At 32.0% G+C, this 27,820-nt stretch overlaps 3 protein-coding genes and 1 pseudogene across 7 annotated transcripts in view; 3 read left to right on the top strand and 1 right to left on the bottom strand.

Annotated features, from left to right (window-relative positions):
- LOC145973432 (uncharacterized) overlaps window positions 1-27,820 on the top strand; it is a 234,534-nt gene that overhangs the window by 146,778 nt on the left and 59,936 nt on the right. The gene's annotated exons all lie outside the window — the stretch shown is intronic.
- LOC145973431 (protein expanded) overlaps window positions 1-27,820 on the bottom strand; it is a 530,479-nt gene that overhangs the window by 65,996 nt on the left and 436,663 nt on the right. For all 4 annotated transcript variants that reach the window (XM_083102792.1, XM_083102793.1, XM_083102791.1 and 1 more), the window contains one exon: window positions 9,494-9,757. In XM_083102792.1, the coding sequence (XP_082958918.1) occupies window positions 9,494-9,757 (264 nt within the window). The remainder of the gene's footprint in view (window positions 1-9,493; window positions 9,758-27,820) is intronic.
- LOC145973435 (uncharacterized) overlaps window positions 9,617-27,820 on the top strand; it is a 68,816-nt gene continuing 50,612 nt past the window's right edge. Inside the window, exon 1 of the mRNA XM_083102810.1 lies at window positions 9,617-10,131. The gene's annotated coding sequence lies outside the window, so the exon portion shown is untranslated. The remainder of the gene's footprint in view (window positions 10,132-27,820) is intronic.
- LOC145973169 (zinc finger protein 862-like) lies at window positions 10,125-27,028 on the top strand (annotated as a pseudogene).

Consider the following 27,820-nt stretch of genomic DNA (forward strand, 5'->3'; position numbering starts at 1 on the left):
ATCAGTTTAAAGTGGGACGGCTTTTCTTGCCGCGCGCTGTTACTCACGCAGATTTGCTGATTTTCTTTAATTTATTTCTCGTTAATTATTGCGAATATTGCATAACTGTACAAGACTTTTCTTCTAACTTTGAGCCAATCTACCTTAATTTTTTAAAATTATGATCACTCATGACACCCTGTATATATGTATACACAGGGTGTCCCATTTTAATTGCCCCAGGCAAATATCTTGAAAAATGTAGAAGATACGGAAAAATGTTTCAAACAAAAGTTGTTTGGTTCGAAGGGGACAGATGATGAACATATGTACTTGACCTTGAGTGACCTATTGAAGGTCAGGTCAAGGTCATCGATGTTTTTTTAAATGGAACCCCCTATTTTTTATTGCATATTCTTGCAGCTCATCTCGAGAGCTTTCCAAAACACTATAATAAAGTATTTTTCATCGAGTACTTTTTGAGTTATGAGGCTTAAAATAATATCCTAATTTTACATATAATTGTTTCGAAGAAAAAATATGTAATTTGCATTAACAATTACATATTTTTTCTTAAAAACAACTGTGTGTTTTCTTTACACCAATTGATTACTCTCATTATCTTGTACATAAAAGTATTAAAATAAGATAATCAAAAAATGAATATTTTACTAGATATTTTATAGTATATGTAAAATTAAGAAATGATTTCAAGTCTCATAACTCGAGATAACTCGTACCTAACGAAAAAATACTTAATTATGGTGTTTTGGAAAGCTCTTGAAATAAGCTATAAAAGTGTGCAATAAAAAATTGGGAGTTTCATTCAAAAAAATCAACTTGATCTTCATATTACCTTGAGTACTTCATCCAAGGTCAAATTCTTATCATCATTAAATACATTTTATTTAGTCCTACAACTTTGTTTCTTACATATTTTTCATTATAATTGATCGTTTTCGAGATATTTTTATATACATGGTAGACCATTTTAATCAATACACGTGAATATCTCAGAAACACTGCATTAAATCGACAAATGTTTCAGATATGTTGTATGGCTTGAAGGGGGACATAAGATGGTAGCATTGGTTTGACCCCGAAAAGAAAACTCAGTTATTTTTAAGAAAAAAAATGTAATTGTTAATTGCAAATTACATTATTTTTTTCGAAACAATTATGTGTTTTCTTTGCATCAATTGATTCCTTTCATTATTTTGTACATAAAAGTATTAAGGTAAGATAATCGAAAAATGAATATTTTACAAGATATTTTACAGTTTATGTAAAATTAAGAAATTATTTCAAGCCTCATAACTCGGAAAGTGCTTAACGAAAACTAACTTATTTATAGTGTTTTGGAAAGCTCTCGAGATGAGTTATAAGAATATGCAAAAGCATATAGGGTGTCCCATTTAAAAAGTTGGAGGTGATCTTCACGTGACTTTCAGCTGACTCTTCAAGGTCAAACTAATGGCACCGTCTCATGTCCCCCTTGAAACCATATAACTTTTGTCTGAAACGTTTTTTTCTACAATCAAAATTAGAATAGTTATTCGGGGTGATCGATTAAAATGGGACACCCTGTATGTGTGTGTGTGTGTGTGTGTGTGTGTGTGTGTGTGTGTGTATGTGTATGACAATCAGAAATATATTCTCAGGAAATCCTATGGATGATTTTTTAATTTGGATCAAAATGGGATTATTTCGATCAAATTAGGATGTCCTATGGAAATCTTATGCTATGTGAGTAACGACCAAATCTTTTAATAGAAGGAGAATTTAATACTAGAGTAGGACAGGAAAGAACAATTATTTGGGGAGACGACAAAGACGAGATAGGAAGAAGGTCAAAGGACGAGATAATAAACATAATAGAGCAAAAGATTAGAAGAGGTAGAGGAGAGATCGGGACATATGGAATGGAAATATAGAAGTTGAGGAGGGGGAATTAACTTACATAGGTGCGAGGGATCCATCGATAATTGATTATGCAATTGGAAATATGGAGGAAGGTCGATATTTTAGTGACCGAAGAAAGAACGAAATCAGATTACTTACCAATCTGTATTTACATACAAGCAGAAAACTTATGGCAATCCCTCTTGAAAAAGGAGGAGGATTTTGAAGATAGAAACCTCAAAAAACAAATATGGACAGAGAAAGAAATTAAAAATTTTAGGGAAATTTTACTCGAAAATTAAAAAGAAACAAGTTTAGAAGAATTGTGGAAGGAGCTAAAGGAAGGGATAAAGTTGGTGAAAAAAGAAAGAAGTATGAAAAAAAGATGCTGGGAAAGAAGAAATGGGAGATGCAACAAAGAATTTTTATATAAAATATTATTATAGTCTTCAAAATTTTTAAAGAAAATAGAACTAATTCTTAGTATAGAAAAATCGAAGATAATGAGCTTTAAAAAAGAACCAGTTAGAAGAAAAAGAGAACAATGGCTATAGGATGGGATAAAGATAGAGGAAGTCAATTATTTTATATATTTAGATTATATGTTGCAAAGAAATAATGGAACAGAAAAACATATTAAAGAAACGGTTAAAAAAGTTATGTGTGCGATGAAGCAAGTAGAAGTTGAGCAAAGGAGAAATTCGCAGGAGATTTTAGGAGAAGGATATGGATGTTTGATCATTTAGTAAAGACTATTTTAATGTATGAAACAGAGATCTAGGGATGGAAGAAATATGAGACTATGGAAAGGTGTCGGGATAAATTTATAAAATGGACGTTAGGATTATACTGGAACATTCCAAGTTATATTATTAGAGAAGAAATAAAAAGACAACTTTTAAGAATAGAGATAGGTAAAAGAGCTGTTAGTTTTGAAGACAAAATTAGGGAGAAATCGGACAATAATATATTGAAAGAATATTTTAAAGAAATAAAGAAAAATAGGGAAGCTCAAAATAGGCGGAACATAGACAGAAATGCATTTTCGAAGAGATGGAATGTCCGATATAGAAATTAAAAGATTAAGAGAGAAAGGTTTCGAAGTAACAGAGACTAAGCGAAAGGGATGTAAAGAATTAAAAACAGGTCCAACAAAATAAAATTCAGAATTTTAGATATGATATAAGATATAAAGAATTATACATATATACGGTAGGAATACCAGAATATTTAAGAAAACAAGATCAGAAAGACTTTCAAAATATAATAGCGAGATTTAAATGTGGAAACGAAGAACTCCGGAATAAATTTTGGCGTGAACAGGAGAAGAAATTGTGTAGGATATGTCAAAAGGAAGTAAAGCATTTAGCAACAAATTGTACAGAAGATACGAGGAATAATAAAAGAATGAATCAAATTTTAGGAGAAAAAGGAGAGGGAATCAATTGAATGAAAAAAATTCGGTATGGCTTTGTTTTAAAGGGCACGAATTTGGACAAAAAATGTGTTTTCCGACTGATGATCTGCTGAGCATGATAGTGGCACTAGTTTTGATGTCAAATTAAAAAGTTACATAATGACGAAGTTTGCACACTTTTTACGATTGATGGATTGCGATTGCAACACAATCGGTTAGATTCCCATATCTTTGACGCCAAAATGTAAAAATAAATCTCAATGGTATTTTTAACGGAAAAATGGGAAAAATAGTCAAAAAATTCTACGATCAATAGATATTATTATGTTACGTCCGGTGGATTCCACGATTCTTTTCTTTCCTCGAAACGATATCGTGGAAGAAAGAAACCAAGGATCGACTTGCATTTGGAATGCAAAGCGATTCTTCTTAAGAATAATGATAGCGCGTAGAAGAACGCAACCTAACCCGCGTATATAACTATTAAAACCTAACAAGTCTAATACGGAGAATGGCCAGTCGAGATAGCGTTAACGAACACTAAATAAATTCTTGAATTATGAGACGCGAAATTGTTATAAGAGATTTCAACAGCCCTGTATTTATTGGTATAGCTTTACTCTCGAAACCGCTCTATTTCAGACATTTCTAAAACAAAGATCCGCTGGTCTTCGGGAAGATTGACAAAATCTAAACATAAGACAAAAACTCTTGAAATTGATAGTGCACGTACGCTCATTCGACAGGCCACCCTCAAGCGTTCTCCGAATCGCCAAATCATCAAGCGATAAAATAATCAGCTCACTCCCACTCTCTACTGAATGGAGCTAAGTCTCGAGCCAAAGGGCTCGACCAATTAAAAATCTTAAGAAACCCCTCTCCTCCTAAAAATCAGGCTCCTTGACCTTAAGAATGGAGTAATAGAAATTATTTCATTCGCCTAAAAAAGATTCCCACCATCCAGAAGGGAGGAGGAACAAAAACTTTAAAACTCGCGAGCTGAAGTCGCGGAAGCGCAGAGTTTTTTCTCAGTTCCGATGTCCAAAAAATCTATCAGTGAACAAACTCTCTTTCCGCGTTCTAAGTTTCACGAATCATTTTGATAAGTAAAGTGAAGTGAGTGAGGTGTACACGTTTGGACCAACCGAGCCTTCCATTCATCATCAAACGGCAACCAGCCACCTGCCTTCCAGCTCCGGCCGGATTAAATTTTTTCAACGCACTTCAACGCTCGCTATAATTAGTAAGTCCAATTTAACTTTATCCTCTCCCCCCTCTCGTGTTAGCCGAGTGTCATTGGGAACGATTCTTGACCAGTTAATTTTTAATTATCAAAAATTTTCTACATCCATTTTCTGAAAAATAAATTTTATTTTAATAATCATTTAATTACTCCTTGTCTCATTCCTCTTCCTAATCATCTTCCTCATCTTCTTCTTCGTTCGCCTAGAATCTCCGTAAGGCGGTGCGCGAGCGATTCCCCGTTCGCTTATAATCTCCGTAAGGCGGTTCGCGAAAGATTCCCCGTTCGCCTAGAATCTCCGTAAGGCGGTGCGCGAGCGATTCCACGTTCGCCTAGAATCTCCGCAAGGCGGTTCGCGAACGATTCCCCGTTCGCTTAGAATCTCCGCAAGGCGGTTCGCGAACGATTCCCAGTTCGCCTAGAATCTCCGCAAAGCGGTTCGCGAACTATTCTCCGTTCGTCTAGAATCTCCACAAGGCGGTTCGCGAACGATTTCTAATCCGATTCAAATCTCCGAAAATCGATTCCCGAGTGAACTCTCCTAAATTTGGAACTTTTCTTTGAAACCATTTGCAAACTACGTTATTTCCTTTTATTTCTTTTTTTTCTTTTAACTATCCCTTCACCTATATTATTTCATTATCCATAATCAACAAATTAAGATCAGTTTAAATTTAAGAATATAAATGGGCTACTATCCCGTCTAAGATTTAAGTATCTTTTCCCTATGACAACGGTAATAGAATTAACGGTAATTAGTTAGCGACAACCCCTTAACTATATTTTAAACTCCCTCATTCACCATTAACTTATTATTAGTGCCGGGCCACGGTGAACGCCGAACAGCGTTGCGGCGCCGGAATCATTAGAATCGGGCGCTCAAAAAGAAATTGACTACGGTAACCACAACCCCCCCGTTGAGAACCAACCCTCGAATAATAGCGTAAAAACAGATAACGTAGCGGACTCCCCTTCTACGTCAAACAATATTAATAATAATAGTAATAATATTAATAATAATAGTAATAATAGTAATAATAGTAATAATAGTAATAATAGTAATAATAATTTACAAAATCCTGACCTACAAGACACACTTGCACCTCCTAGCTATTCTCCGGCCTCCTCTCCCGAACCCCCTCGTTCCTCTTCACCTCCTGTCCGGGAGCGTACCCCTCCCATACCAGTTATCACCCTCGACTCCAATCCTCCCTCTCCTTCAGTCCATGATCATTCGAATTCTTCCGAAATTGGCGAGGCTCTCGAAGATTTCGCGAGAGATCTCCCCGATTTAGACGAAGATTCGTGTAATTCCGAGCCCTCCTCTAATTCCGCTGATCCCCCTCACCTTCACGAAATCCCTGAATCCACCGATCCCGATCCGTTGAATTATTTCCTATCTCAATTCCCCCTCCTCGATTTTCCCCTACCAGAAGGAGCCTTCTGCATGGCCCCTGATCTAGTGGACCACGAGGAATTATTGCATTATCTAACCACCGCCCCTTCCAACTCCATCATCCCCTGGTACCTTCCCGGTTCCCGATTTCTACTAGGAGTTCCAATCCAAGCTCTGTGGAAAAAAATCCCTCCGTCTACTATCCAATTTGAAAATCCTTGACCCTTTGTCCTCTCCCCTTTCGCTTTATAATACACATGTTTAGATAGCAAAATTTTAAATAACAGGAAATAAATTTGTAAAATCCAGCCAGGATTAATTTATTAAGGTTAGAGCTCTTCCCTCTATTTATCCTGGCTGATGACCCCCGAACTTATGTAACACCCGCGAAATTCCCCCACACACACATACACACACACACACACACACACACACACAAACAACACACAGAAAATTATATCTTTGCATTTTTAAAAAAATAGTTATATAACTCTGTAAATATGTTCCATCTCTCAAGCAACTAATTAATGAATAAATTATAATTTACGATAAAATCTTCATTTATTTTATTACCCGTTCTCATTCCCTGAATCCCGAAATCGCACAGGGTCCCGTCCCGAGTAAAAGAGATTCGATTCTCTTACCGACGAGCGTAACGGCCTAGAACACTCACAGAGTTAAAAGGACCATTCCGGTCACTGACCTGTGTCAAACCCCTCACAGTGCGCTCGACCCGATCTGTACACACGCCCGCGAAGTGTCACCGGGTAAGTAGGTTGCGTCCTTCCAGATGGCCCGACCTTTCAAAGGTCTGGACGTAACAATTAATAAACAATATTAATGCTAATATAATGAATATGTAATTTCATGACATTGTATATAGATACTATATACGTTTTCGTTTGACATTGTTTATCTTTCTTATATTGAAATTAGATGGAACAATGATTGACTTCTATGTTGTTGATATTTTTTATGACTTTGGAAATTAGTATATTTTTTACGACTTGAAGAAAGATGTTGTTTAGGCCTGTACTTTTCAAAACGAGCCAAAATTATAAATCGGAAATAGGTTTGGATTAGTTTATATTTTCCGGAAGTGGAGCCCTCCCCTACGGGGGAGCAGAACCCACTATATCCACGCATGTATTTTGCAAGACGAAACGAAGTTCACTCTTAACAAGGATCAAGATTAGATATAAAATGAATTTTGTTTATTAATGATATCTATTGTTTATTAATTATTGGTCGTAGAATATTTTAAATATTTTTCCAATATACTTCGCTAAAAATGCAATTTTTTGATATTTTGATCATGTTAAATTTTGTTAATTATTTATGTTCCCGACATTAATTTGTAATAAATAATGATTGTTTACAACGCGAAATGCCACGAATCACTTTTACTTTTGTCAAAACTCGTGCCCCCTAAAACAAAATTATATCGAAAATTTTAAGGTTAAGAAAAGAGAATAAAACCAAAGATATTATCAAATACGATTTAGAAGTAATTGAAATTATTTACAATAAGAAACAACATTGTATAAGTTAAACATATTTTTATGTAAAATATGATTATAAAGTCTGCATTGTATATTTTATGTAAAATTCCTTTTAATTTCTTGCCGAAAGGCAAGAAATAAATAAATACTACTTATTTATTTAAATTAATAAATTTACTTATAATAGATATAGGAAATGAATATATAAAGAAACTTTATTTATTATTTGTTTTTAGAACAAATTTTATTAAATCTACTTCAATCTTATGTAAATTTAAGAATTAAATTAAATGCATATAAATGTTTACGTTTACATATATACATGATATATGTAATATATATGTAAACATATATACAGGGTGAGTCAAAAGTATGTTTTAAAAATTTGTGAGCGTGTTCCTGGATAAAAAGGAAGAACAAATGTTCATATGAACATATGGTCGCAAATGCTTTGTTGTCGAGATAATGGACATAAATCAGCAGTATCAAATAATGCTTTATTTGAACGTTTACAATTTTATTATTGTTGTTTGTTTTTTTTCGTTCAAATAAAGCATTATTTGATACTGCTGATTTATGTCCATTATCTCGACAACAAAGCATTTGCGACCATATGTTCATATGAACATTTGTTCTTCCTTTTTATCCAGGAACACGCTCACAAATTTTTAAAACATACTTTTGACTCACCCTGTATATATATATATATATATATATATATATATATACATATGACAGGCCTGGCCACGCAGAGCACGCGAAAAGAAGAACGTGCCACCTCTCCGCGCCGCTGTCTCTTCCCGTCTTTCCTCTCTGGCCCCTCGAGACTCGAGCTCTATATCGAGTGGCCAGAGAGGAGAGACGGGAAGAGGCGGCCGCGCGGAGAGGTGGCACGTTCTCCTCTCCGCGTGGCTAGGCCTGATATATAATATTTTATATTCTAATCTAAACTATTTTTGGGGATATTTAATTCGTTCCGAAATTTTTGCTCGTATATAATTATTATGTAATAAAGTAGCATATATTACATGTTACATTTATGAATGGGAAATTACAACTATCCGATAACTTATAGGTAATGCAACATTATCTGTAATAATTAATTCTGTTAAATATTACAGATAATATTGCATTACCTATAAGTTATCGGATAGTTGTAATTTCCCATTCATAAATATAACATGTAATATATGCTTCTTTATTACATAATAATTATATACGAGCAAAAATTTCGGAACGAATTAAATATCCCCAAAAATAGTTTAGATTAGAATATAAAATATTATATATTATAAAAGTATTTAACAGAATACAAAAGTATTAATGTCGTATTTACTAAGGGATATTAAAACTATTTTCTTTAAAATAATTTTTATAAAAATAAAGAATTATTTATGAAAGCTTTATAAACAATTCTTCGTTTTTACCAAAATTTTTCTATATAAAAATTATTTTAGATTAAAATATAATTCCAATATCTCTTTCTAATTCTTATTTTTGGATTTTGTGCAGTATTTTCATAGAAAAAAAGGAATCTGTTGGTAATGCAAAGGAATCGGTTGGTAATGCAAAGGAATCGGTTTGTAAATATTATTCCATAACATATTACGAAACAATTATAAGCAAAATGCAATAAAATTCATTGAATTCTTTTGAATTTTAAAGTGTTTATCTACTTATAAATTATAATTTCTCTTCTTACATTGTTTTTTCACAACATATTTGTCACGAAATAATATGATTAAAATGAGAAAATAATAGAAAAACAGCGTATACAATAAATTTTCATTTTATATATGTTATTAGAATAAGAATATGGATTGAAAAGAAATACAAGAATAAAAAAGAGCTCAGCTTAATTCTATTGATTTTAGAACGAAGTATTTCGATTATTTACAAAATTATTTACTAAACTGAGAGAGAGAGAGAGAGAGAGAGACAGAGAGAGAGAGAGAGAGAGAGAGAGAGAGACAGAGAGAGAGAGAGAGAGAGAGAGAGAGAGAGAGAAAAAGAAAAAGAGAGATTTTCATGTTTATTCTTTCCTATGTATTTACCTGTCTTCTTACATATGTTGTAAATAGCATCCGGGAAATTGATTATCTCCGAGGATATTGCGGAGTTTTGTGTTGTGTGCGAGTATCCTAGTTCCAAACTAGAGGTCACTGAAGTACGACGTATTCGGGATGGCCTGCCCGTAGATGTATTTACAATGACGATTGTACTGCAACTGCTGCTGCACTGTGAACCTTCGGCAGTCATCATAGTATTCGCTGCGAAACGTGTCATCGACGTGGAATTGATATCGGAACCATCAAATTCTGAAAATTGTCCTGTGATTACATTAAACAATATGCGCACGAGTGATTTATGATCAGTGTTGGCATGCGGGGCCGGTTTTTCGCGCATGCGCGACAGTAATGGCGGCTAACCAGCGATGTACCACATGTGGAAGATTTGGCGGGCTCGAGAAAAAGTACGTGGCATACAGACAGTTGAGTGAGACACAGTTTATTAAAAGTTTTGTAATATTTAATAAATAGTCGTCGTAAAGTCGTCGTAAAAGTCGTGAGTTATTCGTATAGTAAGTGCAATAGTGTAGTAATAGTGAGTGTTAATTTACTGCAGGAATATCCTCAGTGGAAAATAAAGAAGGATTTGGCGGGATAATAAGTCTGATTAGGAGAGTTTTTGGGTAAATTAATAAATATATATTAATATTTATAAAAAAAATGGAATCTAGCAAAGGAGCTATTAAAAAACGTAGAACTAGAAATTTTCAAATTTCATGGCTAGATGAAAGTAGTTTTAAAGGATGGTTAGCTCCTCATCCTTCAGAAAATAAAGCGCTTGGCACAGTATGTAATAAAACCATCAAGTGTCATAAAACGAATTTAATTGAGCATTCACAGACGGTCAAACATATGGAAAAAGTAAGGTTATTAAATTATAAAATCGATGATAATAATAATACATTGTCGCATAAAGATAGAGTCAAACGCGCGGAAATAAAATTAGCTGCTTTTTTCGCAGAGCATAATGTTGCCTTTTCCACCGTAGATCATTTAATTCCTTTAATAAAAGACATTTGTATAGATTCTAAAATTGCACAAAATCTTTCACTCGCTCGAAAAAAATGTTCATGTATCGTCAAAAATATTATTGCTAAACACGAAACAGAAAAAATTGTAGAATATTTAAAAACGTGTAGATTTTCGATTTTAGTTGACGAAAGCACAGATATTTCGGATAATAAAATAATGTGCATTTTAGTTTGATATGTTTCCCCTTTAAATAAAAAAGTTTCTACTCAATTATTAGATTTATTACTTTTAGATGCAACAGATTGTTCGGCAAGTAAAATTTTCGAGATATTCAAAAATTTTTTAGAGGAAAAAGAAATTCCTATTAAAAATATCATTGGATCAGCGTGTGACAATGCATCTGTTATGGTAGGATGCAATAATTCTTTTATGAGCCATTTAAAATCAGAGATACCTGAATTAATAACATTAAATTGTATTTGTCATTCGTCTGCACTCGTAGCTAGTAAAGCTTGTGAAAAGTTACCTTCATCGTGTGAAAATTTGATTAAAGGAATTGCCACTTACATTTCGGGCAGTGCAAAGAGATGTGCAATTTTGATTGAATTTCAGGATTTTTTCGATACAGAGCGACATAAAATATTAAAACTCTCAAATACTAGATGGCTTAGTTTACAGAAATGTGTCGTTAGAATTTTGAAGGAAAATTGGGAAGTCTTAAAAAATTATTTTATTTTAGCAGTAGTTGAAGACAAATTAAAATCTGCAGAGATTATTTTAGAAAATTTAAATGATAATTCGATTAAAGCATATTTATTATTTTTAAAATATTCATTAAATTTTTTAAACAATTTTAACGCTCTGTTTCAATCGCGTAATATATTAATACATAAATTATATGAAAATAGTAAACAATTAATATTTCAATTTGCACAAAATTTCGTGAATCTTAATGTTTTAAATGATATTTTTACTTTAAATTTAAATGATCAAAAAAATATACAACATATAGACAATGTATATGTTGGATCGGAATGTGAAAGCTTTTTAGAAACTTTATCTTTAGAGTGCGCTCAACAAATTAAATTTAAATGTTTCGATTTTTATATTACTGCAGTTCAAGAAATGCTAAAACGTTTACCGTGTAATGATGTATTTTTAAGCAATTAAGGTTTTTAGATCCTGAAATTGCTCTATATAATGAAGGTAGAAATAAAATTAAAAATTTAACTCCTATTGCTACGCGAATTAAACAAAATAATATAATACAATTAGATTTTGAATGGAGGATTTTACCTTCAATCTTTGATGAACAAAAGAAACAAGAATTAGCTTCTCTTGAAATAGATGAGATGTGAAAAAGTATATTAGACTCTAAAAATTTCGATGGAACAAAAATTTTTCCAAATTTAGAATCTGTAATTGAAATAGTCCTTTCTCTTCCACACTCAAACGCTGAGGCCGAAAGAATTTTTTCTATTGTAACAGATGTTAAAAATAAAAAACGAAATCGTTTATCTAATGATACTGTTTGCGCGATTTGTATAGTTCGGTCCAGCTTTCAAGACGCAAATAAAAATTGCACTAATTTTGAAGTAGATTCAAGGCATTTAGAACTGCATAATACGCTAAATTTATACGGAGATATAGCGCAAATCTGATAGTTTTTAATATTTTTAATTTTTATTTTTTGTATTATTTTGCATGAAAGCTTTTGCAGTCTATTAGATTTACTCGTCTAGCCATTACACTATTTTCTGTGTGCATGTTGCATGTACATTATTTTTTTTATTAAGTTTATTATTACAGAGTTTATTTTAGAGTTTATATATTTTTATGTTATTATTATTTCAGAGTTTATTTTTATATATTATATATTTCTGTGCAATTTAATGTGCAATTTTTTATTTTTTTATTTTTATTAATATAATTATTAGTTCTTAGAGAGGGGTTTTTAGTGGGTGAGAGTCCCACACTACTTCGCTTGACCGGTCAGCGAAGGGTGCATAATGCATTTTCCCCTCCCGTCGATCGAAAAAAAAAAAAAAATCAATCATTTTTAAAAAGTTTTTAATTAGAAATGTTCTTTTATTAATTTATTATAAAATAAATTAATTCTGTTTTTATATATTAATAAGATTTTTAATATATATATAAGATGGTTTTTTATATTTATACGTAAAAAAGATGCTTTTTTTTTAATTTTATAAATGTATATTTATTTTGTATTTATGTATTTGATGTATTTTATATTGTATGTGTGTATATATATATATATACACACACATACAATATAAATATATATACACACACACACACACACACACACACACACACACACACACACACACACACACACACACACACACACACACACACACACATACAATATAAATATATGCAGATATACACACAAATATATACATATAAATATATATATATATATATATATACACACACACATACAATATAAATATATGCATTTAGTGGCCCATATTTTTTGTGTGTGAATGTAGATATGTGAATAACATGTGTATATCTATCATCATCATCATCATCATTATTACTTGCCTTATTAAGGCTTATGTCCGGGAACTCGATAACAATAATTTTGTTACCAAAATAAGCAGGTAAGTACAAAATAATTGTAAATAATAAATGTAAATAATAAATAATAAATATAAATAAGAGGATGCCGGACTCTCCTGTTTTATCGACTTTTAAAACGATTATCATTTTGCGCACTGAAATCTTTTTATTAATCTATTTATTTTACACAGAATAATAAACGTTTCCACGATTAAAGTATATACACAGAAATAAAATAGGAACTCCTCAGTTATATGTTAAAAACAAAAGAAAATTGAAAAATTGCAGTTTTTTATCGGCTTCTAGTGTCAAGTCGTAACAATACTTGCTTAATAGTAAGTACTTAGTAAGTACATAGTAATACTTGCTTATAAAACTTGTGCAGTTTATATGCACAAAATAAGATAACTTCCTGCTCGAGATTGCATGAAAAAATATAAATAAAGTTTTAGAAATAAGTTTAGAAGCGTAGTAAAAATGATTTCAGTGAGCAAAATTTTCGTGCATATGTGTGAGTGTGAGACTGAGATACAAGAGTAAAACAGGGCAATAGATTAGTTGCCCGATGTCGCGATAGGCGGTGTTAGAATCAGAGAGAAGAATGAGAGGTGTCATGGCCCGCTTTTAGGTGATCCCTGAAAGCGATACGCCCTCTGTGGACCTTAAAAACGTGCACCTAAACTACGAAGCCAAGGTGCACGAATGTTCTCAGAGGATAACATATAAGGTGCACAATTTTTGGTTCTATTCCGTGCTATGTGCACAAAATGTCGGTAGCACCAGTGCTGTATAGCAAGGTGCTTACGTATATCAAATAAATTTTAATATAAATGAGAAATGACGAATTTGCGATCCTCTCACACACTCTCTCTCTCTCTCTCTATATATATATATATATATCTATATATATATATATAATTTTTTTTTTTGATATATGAATTTGCAATGAGCAGCGACATATTTTTTCTTAAGAACAATTATATGTTTTTTTTACATTAACTGATTCCTCTTATTATTCTATGCATAAAATTATTAAAGTAAAATAATCGAAAAATGAACATTTTATCAGATATTTTATAATTTATATAAAATTATGTCAACTTAAAGAATCAAATATCTCGTTAACTGTTCAATTTTTGACTATACTATCTTTATAACTTTTTACACGGAATATTGCGAAGAATCGATTTATATAAAAAAATTAGGATGGTTCCATTAAAAAATATGAAGATAATCTTGAAATTTCTAAAACACTTCCACTTACGAAAACAATATTACTAGCATATCATGGTCCTTTTAATCGTACAATTTTCGTAATTACAATTTTTTCATATCTGTAAAAATAGCGTAGATATTTCAAGTGAGCAAAGTTTTATATACATATGCGTGTGTGTGTGTGTGTGTGTGTGTGTGTGTGCGCGAGTGTGCGCGCGCGCGTGATAGCGTATACGGGAGTTATGTGAGCAAGCGAGAAGGTAATAAGAGAGAGCGAAATGGCAATAAGAGCGAACGAGATAGCAATAGCACGAGCAACGAAGACTTGGAAATAGAGTCTTTCTTGCAGCCTGGCATACTATTTCTCTCTCGCTCGCTCCTATTACTATCTCGCTCGCTTCTGTTATTGTTTCACTCGCTCTTACGTATTCATATACTGTCATGCTCATCTCGTTATCAAATCTGCCGCTGGCAAGCGGCCGATGACAAATTATGACAAATAAATAAGTTAATTATTTTAAGATATATTTTTAAGGGTATAGAAGTAATTTTAATGGAATAATGAAAATTTTGCGATTAAAATAACAAACACGGTATTAATCGGATAAACGTAGTTAAATATATAATCAAAATTTTTATTATCAGACCAATTAAAAATTATCCGATTTACGTCGTGTTTGATATCATTTTAATCGCAAAAATCTCAATAATTCATTAAAATTACTTTCAAATGGATAAAATAAAAATTAGGAGTTTCAGTTTTTATTTTATAAGATGTTTACATTTGCGAGGAAGCCGAGTCCGCTTATCTTTACGACCTGTCAAGTGCGAGAGCGACAGCGAAACCGCGAGTCGAGAGCGAGATGACCTATCATCAAAGAATTCCGAAGTCTCTTACAATCGGCTTCTTCACTTCCTCTATCCATTCGCAATTTACGAGATTATAAAGTAAAAACTGAAACTTTTATTTTTTATTTTATCGATATGAAAGTAATTTTAATGAATTATTGAGATTTTTGCGATTAAAATGATATCAAACACGACGTAAATCGGATAATTTTTAATTAGTCTGATAATAAACATTTTGATTATATATATTTAAATACATTTATCCGATTGATACCGTGTTTGATGTTATTTTAATCGCAAAATTTTCATTATTCCATTAAAATTACTCGCATACCCTTATAAATATATCTTAAAATGATTAACTTATTTATTTGTCACAATTTGTCATCGGCCGCTTGCCAGCGGAAGGCTTGATAACGAGATGAACATGACAGTATATGAGTACGTAAGAGCGAGTGAAACAATAACAGAAGCGAGCGAGATAGTAATAGGAGCGAGCGAGATAGTAATAGGAGCGAGCAAGATAGAAATAGCACGAGCAACGAGGACTCGAGCTCGAGAATCGGATTTTTCTTGCGCGCTATTATTTTCCTCTCGCTCGCTCCTATTACTGTCTCGCTCGCTCCTATTATTGTCTCGCTCGTTCTTGTTGCTGTTTCGCTCGCTCTCGATTCTTGGGTCCGCTTATCATTCCGGGCTATCTATCACGACTGCCAAGTGTGACAGAGAAAGCAAGACCATGAGTAGAGAGCGAGCGAGATAACCTATCATCAAAGAGTTCCGAAGTCTCTTACAATCGGTTTCTTCGCTTCCTCTATCCATTCGCAATTCACGAAAATGTAAACATCTTATAAAATAAAAATTGAAACTTTTATTTTTAATTTCATCGGTTTGAAAGTAATTTTAATGAATTAAAGAGATTTTTGCGATTAAAATGATATCAAACACGACGTAAATCGGGTAATTTTTAATTAGTCTAATAATAAAAATTTTATAATTATATTTAACTAAATTTATTCGATTTATATCGTGTTTGATATTATTTTAATCTCAAAATTCTCATTATTCCATTAAAATTACTTTCAAATGAATAAAAAATGCATTTAATTTTTTGACATATATTCGTGAATATTATAAATGAAGTCTCGTGTAAGAAACTTCGGAATCTGCGACATCGGGAATTTTTTCATTATTTATAATACTATACGACTTTAAATTGCCATAAAATAAAAACTAAAGCTTTGATATTTTATTTGATCTTTTTGATTAAAAGGGATTAATGAAATTTTTGAAATTGAAAATTATTCTAATAAAATATTGGGTTTAATGTGATTTCAATCGTAAAAATCAAATTAATTCTAAAGTTATGTTCAGTAAGATAAATTAAGTAAAGTACAATGCAACATTTTATACAATGTAGTCTTATTTTCAAAATTATAGTTTAAATTAGACACTATTAATTTATTAAAATAAAACTATAATTATGAGAAATTAAGAGTTTTTATTATATACATGTACACATTGATTTTTACGATTGAAATCACATTAAACCCAATATTTTATTAGAATAATTTTCAATTTTAAAAATTTCATTAATCCCTTTTAATCAAAAAGATCAAATAAAATATCAAAGCTTTAGTTTTTATTTTATGGCAATTTAAAGTCGTGTATTATTATAAATAATGAAAAAATTCCCGATGTCGCAGATTCCGAAGTTTCTTACACGAGACTTCATTTATAATATTCACGAATATATGTCAAAAAATTAAATGCATTTTTTATTCATTTGAAAGTAATTTTAATTGAATAATGAGAATTTTAAGATTAAAATAATATCAAACACGATATAAATCGCATAAATTTAGTTAAATATAATTATAAAATATAATTATAAAATTTTTATTATCAGACTAATTAAAAATTACCCGATTTACGTCATGTTTGATATCATTTTAATCGCAAAAATCTCTTTAATTCATTAAAATTACTTTCAAACCGATGAAATTAAAAATAAAAGTTTCAATTTTTATTTTATAAGATGTTTACATTTTCGTGAATTGCGAATGGAGAGGAAGCGAAGAAACCGATTGTAAGAGACTTCGGAACTCTTTGATGATAGATCATCTCGCTCGCTCTCTACTCATGGTCTTACTTTCTCTGTCACACTTGACAATCGTGATAGACAGCTCGGAAAGATAAGCGGACCTAAGAATCGAGAGCGAGCGAAATAGTAACAAGAACGAGCGAGACAATAATAGGAGCGAGCGAGACAGTAATAGGAGTGAGCGAGACAGTAATAGGAGCGAGCGAGACAGTAATAGATGCGAGCGAGAGGAAAATAATAGCGCGCAAGAAAAATCTGATTCTTGAGCTCGAGTCCTCGTTGCTCGTGCTATTTCTATCTCGTTCGTTCTTATTTCACTCGTCCTTCTCGCTTCCTCACGTAACTCTCGCATCGCTTTTATGCATATATACGTACATACATACGTACATACCACACATACCCCCACCCACATATATATATATATATATATAAGAATAAAAATGTTAAATAATAAAGATGTATGTATATATATATACACACATACACATTTATATATATACACACACATACATCTTTATTATTTAGAACTTTTATTCTTAAGAAATGTGTACGCGTTTTACATTAAAAATAATATCAAACTTTCTCTCTGTAAATATATAAATTATTTATTAATAGCCTAATAAAATATCTTATTTTCAAGTGTTGTAATTATATAATGAATAAATTTCTATATACCCAGATAGCAAAGTCTGTAGAAAGCATATCATGCCAAGTGTCTGCTATCAACTAATGTTAGCAAAACGGCTACAAATTTGGTACTGAAGCTGTTATTACCAATTAAGTTGACAAATTGATGTCAAAACTCGAACAGAGTCTGCTCACAGAATCTGACGCAGATTGGTGGCAGAAACCAAGCAGAATCTGCTAACATGACTTGATATCAGATTGTCGGCAAAAATCAAGCAGAATCTGCGTGCGCGCAATTTGACTGCAGATTGACAGCAGAAGTGGAACAGGGTTTGCATGCGTGATCTGATGGCAAATTGGCAACAATCTGCATTTGATTCGATAGTTCCTTCGCTTACCGCTATGTGATGTATTTTCTCGCAATCAAATTTCTGTCAGAAATATATATAAAGTCCAGGGTTGGGAAGTAACGCGTTACTTGTAACGCCGTTACCGTTATAGTTACTTTTTTTTGGTAACGGACTGGTAACGACGTTAGATTTTTTTTTCTGTAACTGTAACGATAACGTAGTTACATTTTTTTAGTAACAATAACGAATTTAACAGTTACTTTTACCGTTACTTTTCATATTTTGAAAATACTTATGACATCGTATTTCTGTCATATTCAATTTTTAGTCATCGACCGACATTCATATAAAATTCGATAATATTTCGGATGAAATTTATTGCTCTGAGAGGTGTCTGTGAAGCTGATACGACAATCTACGAATTTCAAAAAAATACTAAGAGTTCTGATAGCACTTTTCATAGTTCTACAGTTCCTGATAAAAATTAAAGAGTTCCGCATTCCTTATATTGAAAAGTCGAAATCGAAAAAATGTCGTGCTAACTTTGCGAATCTAGCACGACACTCTTCCCTCTAAAGAACCAAAACGCGTTGAATATTATTATTTCTAGCAAGAGTTCCCAATCATTCTGCTATAGTTCAGCCTATATATGGAATTTCAGACCGATATTTCAATAATTAATAATTTTTTATGAATTTTTAATGTCCTCGACCAGCACGACACTTAGTAAAAATGTGTCGTGCTGATTTTCCGTAGTTTTAACGGCAGTTCTGGACAGTTCTATAAAAGTTCTATTCTTTAGAAACATTTTTCAAGCAGAGATTTTTTAAATAATTATAAAATAGTAAACGGTCGGAATGGTCTAAATGTCATGCTGATCTAAATGTCATACTGGTCAAGAACATTAAAATTCGTAGATTGTCGTACCAGTTTCACAGTCACCTCTGGAGCGATTAATGACATCATTGGTCAATCACAGTTATTTCAGTCGTCTGAGGAATGGATGTGATTGGCCAGCTTTTAACGTAATATCGGACGAGAGCACAAAAAGAATGCAAATTTAGCTGTATTTATAAATTTAATGAAAATTAAAATTTTTTTATTTACATGTGAAGTTACATGTTAAGTGCTTTAAAATCTATATCTCTTTAAATTTTTTACGGTTTTGTAAATTTAAAATAAAGAATTTTGCTTTTATATTAATATTTTAATAAAAAATATTACCAAAGTAAATTTTTTATTTAATTCTATCTTGTTTTAACATTAAAAGTAACGGGAAAAGTAACGAATCGTTATTTTTGAAGTAACGGTAACGCTCACTAGTTACTTTTAAAAATAAGTAACTAATAACGGTAACGAGTTACTTTTTTTACTTGGTAACGAGTAACGGTAACGAGTTACTTTTAAAAAGTAACTTTCCCATCCCTGATAAAGTCGCTATTATTAATAAAAGATCAAAAATATAGTAACTATTTCTATCACTTTAATTTCTGATATGTGATACAAGCAGATAAGATTCAGAATATTAAACTGATTGGAATCAATAGGATAAATGGATAATTATTCATTTACTGCCTATTTGAAGCATAAAGGAAGAATTTAATTCTAAATCAATTATATCTCAAGTTTTATAAGTTAAATTTAATTATTTTCACCATTTACTTTATTATTAATTTAATTAAATTGAGTCCTTTACTATGTGAGATATAACTACGATATAACATATTACATATTATATGTTGTATTAGAAGAAAATTGTAATTAACCGATAACTCGCCGATAATAGTCTTATTTAACATCTGTAGTAATTAATTTTATTGTATTTATATTACTTATTTATATGAATGACCAGAAGCTGCAGATTCTGCTCGGGATCTGCTGCCAATCTGCCGTCAGATTACGCGCGCGCAGATCCTGCTCGGTTTCTGCCGACAATTTGACATCAAGTGATGTTAGCAGATCCTGCTCGGTTTTTGCTAATAATCTGCTGTCAGGTTCTGTGAGCAGGTTTTGCTAGCAAATCGTGAGCCTATTGCGGACATAACGGATGCCAATCTGCTAGCAACTTTTGTGGAAATCTGTCGCCAATCTGCTGGCAAATTGCGCGCATTTTGCTTACCGGGTATATATATATGAGAGAGAGAGAGAGAGAGTCATACAAAACTCATTAAAAATTTATTTAATATACGTAAGCGTCTTGCTATACAGCACTGGTGCTACCGCCATTTTGTGCACATAGCACGGAACAGAACCAGAAATTGTGCACCTTATATGTTACTCTCTGAGAACATTCGTGCACCTTGGCTTCGTAGTTTAGGTGCACGTTTTTAAGGTCCACAGAGGGCGTATCGCTTTCAGGGATCACCTAAAAGCGGGCCATGACACCTCTCATTCTTCTCTCTGTTAGAATCTGCTTGTGACAAAGAGAGACAATCTCGTATTAGCTTCACCTCTTTCATGTCGCGTGTAATAGTATACGTCAATATACATGTACGCACACACTAATGCATTACATTCTTGCGTATCTTCTTTCTCGTATTGCGCGTAGATAGGTATTCGCTGTCGCGGTGTTATAACAATCATACGCGCTGCCTATTACAACGTGTTACGTGGAAGATATTCTGTGTGTTATATCCTTAAAAACTTATCTTTTCAAAAAAGGTAAAAGAAAAACTTGGCGCTGCTAAATTTCAAAAAATATTCCCGGTAAAAAATTTTTCATGTATATTCATGCAGAATTGAATATAATTGTACAAAACTATATATAATTGTGCAAAAATATGTATAATTATAAATGATAGAGTACAGGACATTATATATATTTATATATAAGTGCAATAACTGTTACATATAATTATATATAAGTGCGCATTTTGCATACTTATATATAGTGTTCACAATGTGTAGTGTTTTATGTATAATTATATATGGATCTCTGTGTTAGTTTAATATATAATTATATATAAGTCTTGCGTCATATATAAATATATATAAGTAACAAATATAGTTCAGATACAATCATGCATAATTGTATACGATTCTATATAAACGAGACATTTTGATCGAAATGTATATGTATCTTTTCCTCAATGCACTCATGAACAACGGATAGGTGAAACATTTTGTTTTGTGCTTAATAACTGTGATTGGGATATACTTATATGTATACACATTGCAAAAGATCTAAATACGATGTCAATAAATAAATAATCATAAAATTATCTCACTGTTGATATAAATAAATGTAAAATAAATTTTCTTCTAATATTATGCTTTCTACAACCGTTTCGCTGTTGTTTTCAGGTATATATATATATATATATATATATATATATATATATATATATATAAGAGGTATATATAAATAAAATAAAATAAGGTCAAAAAAGCACCATTTTCACAATAATAAGAAGTGTGTTTGTTTATTCTTAAAGAAATATATATACATATATAATGTGAGATACGAACACATTTTGGAGAGCGTTACCGTTATATATTATAATTATTATACTTATGGATATATTATAATTATGGATTAGACTATTTTCTAGACATGAACTATATGGCATATAGTAATATAGCATATTTTTTATTTTATTTATAGTTGATTGATAAACGATTGTGTAATATATTGTACGCGTGCTTATATTACAAATTATATATATATATATATATATATAATTTGTAATATAAGCACGCGTACAATATATTACACAATCGTTTATCAATCAACTATAAATAAAATAAAAAATATGCCATATTACTATATACAGGGTGACCCATTTTAACTTAGGCAGCCAAATAACTCGAAAAATAAGCAAGATAGAGAAAAATGTTTTAGACAAAAGTTGTATGGTTTCGAGGGGGCCATAAGATGGTATCATTGGTTTGACCTTGAAGAGTCATTTGAAGGTCACGTGAAGGTCACTTCAATTTTTTTAAATGGAACATCCTATATATTTTTGTACATTCTTGTAGCTCATCTCTAGAGCTTTCCAAAACACTATAATTAAGTACATTTTCGTTAAGTACTTTTTGAGTTATGAGGCTTGAAATAATTTCTTAATTTTACATAAACCGTAAAATATCTTGTAAAATATTCATTTTTCGATTACCTTACCTTAATAGTTTTATGTACAAAATAATGAGAGGAATCAATTGGTGTAAAGAAAACACATAGTTGTTTCGAAGAAAAAATATGTAATTTGCAATTAACAATTCCATATTTTTTCTTAAAAACAACTATGTGTTTTCTTTACACCAATTGATTCCTCTCATTATTTTGTACATAAAAGTATTAAGGTAAGATAATCGAAAAATGAATATTTTACAAGATATTTTACGGTTTATGTAAAATTAAGAAATTATTTCAAGCCTCATAACTCGGAAAGTACTTAATGAAAACTAACTCAATTATAGTGTTTTGGAAAGCTCTCGAGATGAGCTACAAAAATGTGCAAAAATATACAGAATGTTCCATTTAAAAAATTCAAGGTGACCTTCATGTGACCTTCCAGCGACTATTCAAGGTCAAACCATTGTCACTATTTTATAGCTCTCTTTAAACCAAACAACTTTTATTTGAAACATTTTTCTCTAAAATGCTTTATTTTTTAGATATTCGACCGTTTCCGGACTTTTCGAAAACCCTGTATACATGTATGTTCGTGTGGCGCAATACTCTTATATGTATACTTATGCATGTGTGTGTACATGAGTATACGTGTGGCGTTGATGATGATCATGGTGATGTTTCTACTGAAAAATTTCCACATTTCGACTTTACGTCATGATTTCTCCATTTATAGGACATGCAGAACAAAAATAAAGATACTTTAATTATATATTTCGACTCCAAGCTATCGATTAAGCCTAGTAAGAATTCGATTTGTTCAGTCGTTATTGAGGACCGATAATCTAAGATTATAGTTTCTAATTATATCTCAATTGGCCGACTCCCGTATAGATACACGGGGTGCCTCACTGTTGCTGCGCATGAACTTGGCGCGAGACCTCCTCCCACATACATCCCTATCTTTTCTGGAGGCTTTCCCCGGCCCTATTTTAGGGTCCATCCGCCACTGCTATTTGGTACAGTGGGGATTTTAGTATATACTAGAGGGATCTTGGGGGATGTGGTCACTCTACGGCGTTGTGCTCGTCGGTGCCGTTTCATACGGAAGGCCAATCGGAAGCCAGCATTTCGCGAATACCTCCACCGGCACTTATTTGGTCAGCGAGCGACCTTTCAGAGATCCTCCATGGCAATCGGCATTGCATCCATCGAGTGAGATACCAACATCGCTCTGGTCGCATATCACTGTGTTAAAAAGCAGCATTAGGTGTGAGGTCTGGATAGCTCAGTGGTCTAGAGCAGTTGCTCGGAAAGCGAAAGACTCGGGTTCGATTCCCGATCCAGCCACTTGCACCTCACATATTTTTCTAGTCTGCGAATATTGTTTTCCAGCAATTATTCGTTGGGCTGAAAAATGTGTAAATGCTCTCTTCACAGGATATGCGTCGATGTCGTTGCCACGGATGGATTCTGTCGCTCGTTGATCAAATGGGCGTATAGACACGTCCGACATCTTCCCACATACATCCCTATCTTTTCACTACTGTGTCTCTTGATACATAAATATATATATATATATATATATATATATATATATATACATACACATACACGTATAGATTATATATTTCACACCAGATGCGGTTTGCATGTGCGCTCAGGTTATTAAAATATTTATCTCAGAGGGGATCTATTAGTGAGCTGATTAATCAAAGAAATCCAGAGGCAATCTAATTCCTGTGTTGGCTTAAAAAAATCCAGAGGCGATTTAATTTATGTGCTGGTTATTAAAAAAAAATCCAGAAGCGATTTATTCGTAGACTGGTTGTTTTTAGAAATATTTCACACTAGATGCGGTTTGCATGTGCGCTCTGGTTATTAAAATATTTATCTCAGAGGCAATCTATTCATGAGTTGATTATTTAAAAAAATCCAGAGGCGATTTAATTCATGTGCTGGTTATTCGAAAAAATCCAGAGGCGATCTAATTCGTATGTTGGTTATTCAAAAAAAAAATTCGAGAAGCGATCTTAACTTGTGTGCTGGTTACTTTCAAAAATGTTTTACATCAGATACGATTTGCATGTGCGTTCTGGTAAATTTGATTCAAAGACCATAAAGACACTGTCTCAACTAAAAGGCATATTTGATAAGAATAAAAATCCAGATAAAATGAATTATTGGATTTTTTACACGTCATAAGAGATAATTCTTATTTTGAAAGTGTGTTATATTTGGATTATTCTTATATAATTGTAGCATATCGTAACGACAAACCTAAAAAATTATTGGAGAAAATTATAGTGATCAGCGATTTTTTTTGACGACATCAAGCTTCGAGTGTACGATAGTCTACCCGGCTGGATATGTGATAAATTGATGTCTAAGCAAAAAAATTACTTTCATCGCCGTTGCCTACAAATAATATAATATTTAAAAAGCTTCAACAACCTGATAGCACATGCTATGAAATTTATGCTGCAGCTTTCGCTACACTACTATAAACTATAACCATAGAAGGAAATCCTTGTAAGGAGAAATATTTCAATAATGTGAAATGTATGAAGCAACATTTTTTTTTAAATTATAGCAGAAAATAGATTGTCTTTTTCAAAATGGTAAACAATTATTATATCTGATCACCAGAGCCTGGATCTCGGTGCCGTTTTCCCCACTCCAAGTGCATGCTAGCGGTCAAGCGCCGCGAAAAACAGTACCGTCTATGCCGGTCTAGTGATGGTAGCAAAGAGGGCACTGTCGCGTAGAAAAAAAAATATATATATATTAATATCGAATATATGTTTATTTAATATTATACATAATATATAAACTAATATAATACAATAATATACATAATATATAAAATATAAAATAATATAATAAATTTTTTTTCTACGCGACGGTGCCCTCTTTGCTACCGACATAGACAGTACTGCTTTTCGCGACGCTCGGCCGCAAGCATGCACTTGCAGTGGGGAAAACGGCACCGAGATATGGGCTCTGCTGATCACGATATTCCAATGAATATTGTTAGAAAAAGACTCATCAATGCAAATGTTTCATTTGCATATATCGGAGAGACGAAAAAAATACATATATTATGGTTGCGCCTCACGAGAATGAGCAATGAAGGGGCTCAATATATTATCGATATAAATCTATTATTTCGATGCTTTTGAGGCAAAAAATATATTGTAAAAATATTTATAAATACATATTATTTATAAATTTTACGAGTAACGCGGCGTGGCGACGACGGTATAACCAATGGCAACGGCGTACCCCGCTCCTTCCCCTTGTCGCGCGCTGACAAAATATCAAACACGCTGGACCGTGCGATAGCTCGAACATTTTCACAATATATTTTTATTATATATATAAAGACATAGCTAATGAGAGCAATGATAGAATTGTGTTTAAATATGTACGCAATAAAAACAGATCTATACTCTAAAATCATTGTTTGTATGAGACGATAGAACAGTAAAAATGCAACATATTTTTTGTTTCAATAAATACAATTAAACATAATACAAAGAAAAACTTTCACATTGCTCTTTCTAAAATATGCATGTCTTATTATTCCAGATAATATCGGTAACATAACTATAAGTGTTGGTAACATAACTATAAGTGTTGGTAACATAACTATAAGTGTTGGTAATGTACCGACGCTTTTAGTTATGTTCAAGTGAGGGTTCAAGAGAGTGTCTTTCCCATCACAGTTCGGCTGTGACTCCGGCATCCTCTTAAATATAATAACAACAACAACAACAGCAACAACAACAACAATAACAATAATAATAATAATAATAATAATAATAATAATAATAATAATAATAATAATCTCCCTGTAGGGAGAGGGGGCAAAAGTCACTGTAGGGGAGGACTTATACTTTAGATATATACTTTGCAAGACAAAACGAAGTTCACTGTCAAGGTTAGATGTAGAGCGAACTTCATTTCGTCTTGCAAAATACATGCGTAGACGCAATAAGTCCCCCCTATGGGAGGCTCCACTTTTTGAAGATATAACCTAATCCAAACCTAATTTCGATTTTAAATCAGAAATAGGTTTGGGATAGATTAGTCTCTTTCTGGGTAGGAGTGCATGGGGGAGGCGGAATGTCTTCCTCGCCTACGCGTTTCACTTACCACATATAAATGAATGAATCAAATAAAAATTCATTCTGTAAAACGAAAATTATGTGAAATTTGTGAGTTCTTTTTTGTTTATACTTTTAACTTTTTAATAAACGACAAGCAATGACTAAAATTTTTTGGGAATTACTTAGGGTAGTGACAACATATGTCAAGGTGAAAGTCATTGGTGGAGGGGTAAGTTAAAGTAAATATTTACCCTGATTTTAATTAAAAACTAAAGATAGATTCCTAATCCCTTTCTGACTTATTACTTCTTATTAGGAAGCTGATAGAAATAAATATGACACATCTTTGATCTTATTAGCTGCAATATTTAGTATATACTTGCCTATGAAGAAAAACTTGAATACGAAATAGATATGTCGTATAGCAGTAAACGCGAAAGTACTCTGTATAATTCGAAATAATGTATCTTATGATATTGTTATGTTTTTGTCATTATTATATGGCAATAGACCATGCTGTGTTTCTGCATTGTTTTCCCTTATCTTTTGAGCGCATGCTCGAGTCTTATTGCATTTTTGCCATTGTGCTTGCAGATGAACTCGATTTCTGATGATATTCTGCCTCTGTAGCATAACGTCATGTTATGTTCAGTTTTAATTTAATTTCTGTTTATGTATTGTGCCAACATGCAAAGTTTAAATTCTTTTTAAATTCTCTTCAAAGTTTAAATTATCTTTATGCCAAGAATTTCAGATAATTTTTTGCAAGATTTTATATAATATATCAATGACTGCTCGTTTTCTGCTGCATTTTCACCAACATTATTAAAATAGCAAACTATGTTTAGCTGCTGGCAGCATTTTGTCAATGTAATATGTAACATTTATAATACATGCTTTTAGCTGATTTCTTATTTGGACATATCTCTATGGTCTATTAAAATGAATAATCTGTCTAGAATTGTCAACTAACGAATTTCACATGTTTTTTTGTGCATATCACATTTATTTACATTTATTTATATGTACATTCATACAAAAAGATTCAAAATAACCTGATGTCTTTAAAATGTCATATTCTTGAGAAAATTTTAAAACGATTTTTCCTTTTACAAAATTTTTACGAAGCAAAATTCACTTTTAACAAAAGTCAAGGTTAAAAATAAGTGAACTTTGCATTATATTGGAAAGTACATGCATGGACATAGTGTGTTCCGCTCGTCTCCGTAGTGTGGGATATATCTCGCTTTGCATAGAAAATTATAAATCCATGAAGTATCTTACGCCTTTATTTTATATTATTATTTTATATTATAGTTTATTTTTCGTTAATAACTTTTTAACAAACAATGAGCGCCGATTAAAACCTTCACATGATTTATTATGGCTGAATTAATGATCTTATAATAATATATGTATATG

This window comes from Camponotus vicinus, unplaced genomic scaffold, assembly GCF_025532165.1.
Source record: "Camponotus vicinus isolate PSW18456_S1 unplaced genomic scaffold, iyCamVici1.0 SCAF_6, whole genome shotgun sequence".
Taxonomy (NCBI): domain Eukaryota; kingdom Metazoa; phylum Arthropoda; class Insecta; order Hymenoptera; family Formicidae; genus Camponotus; species Camponotus vicinus.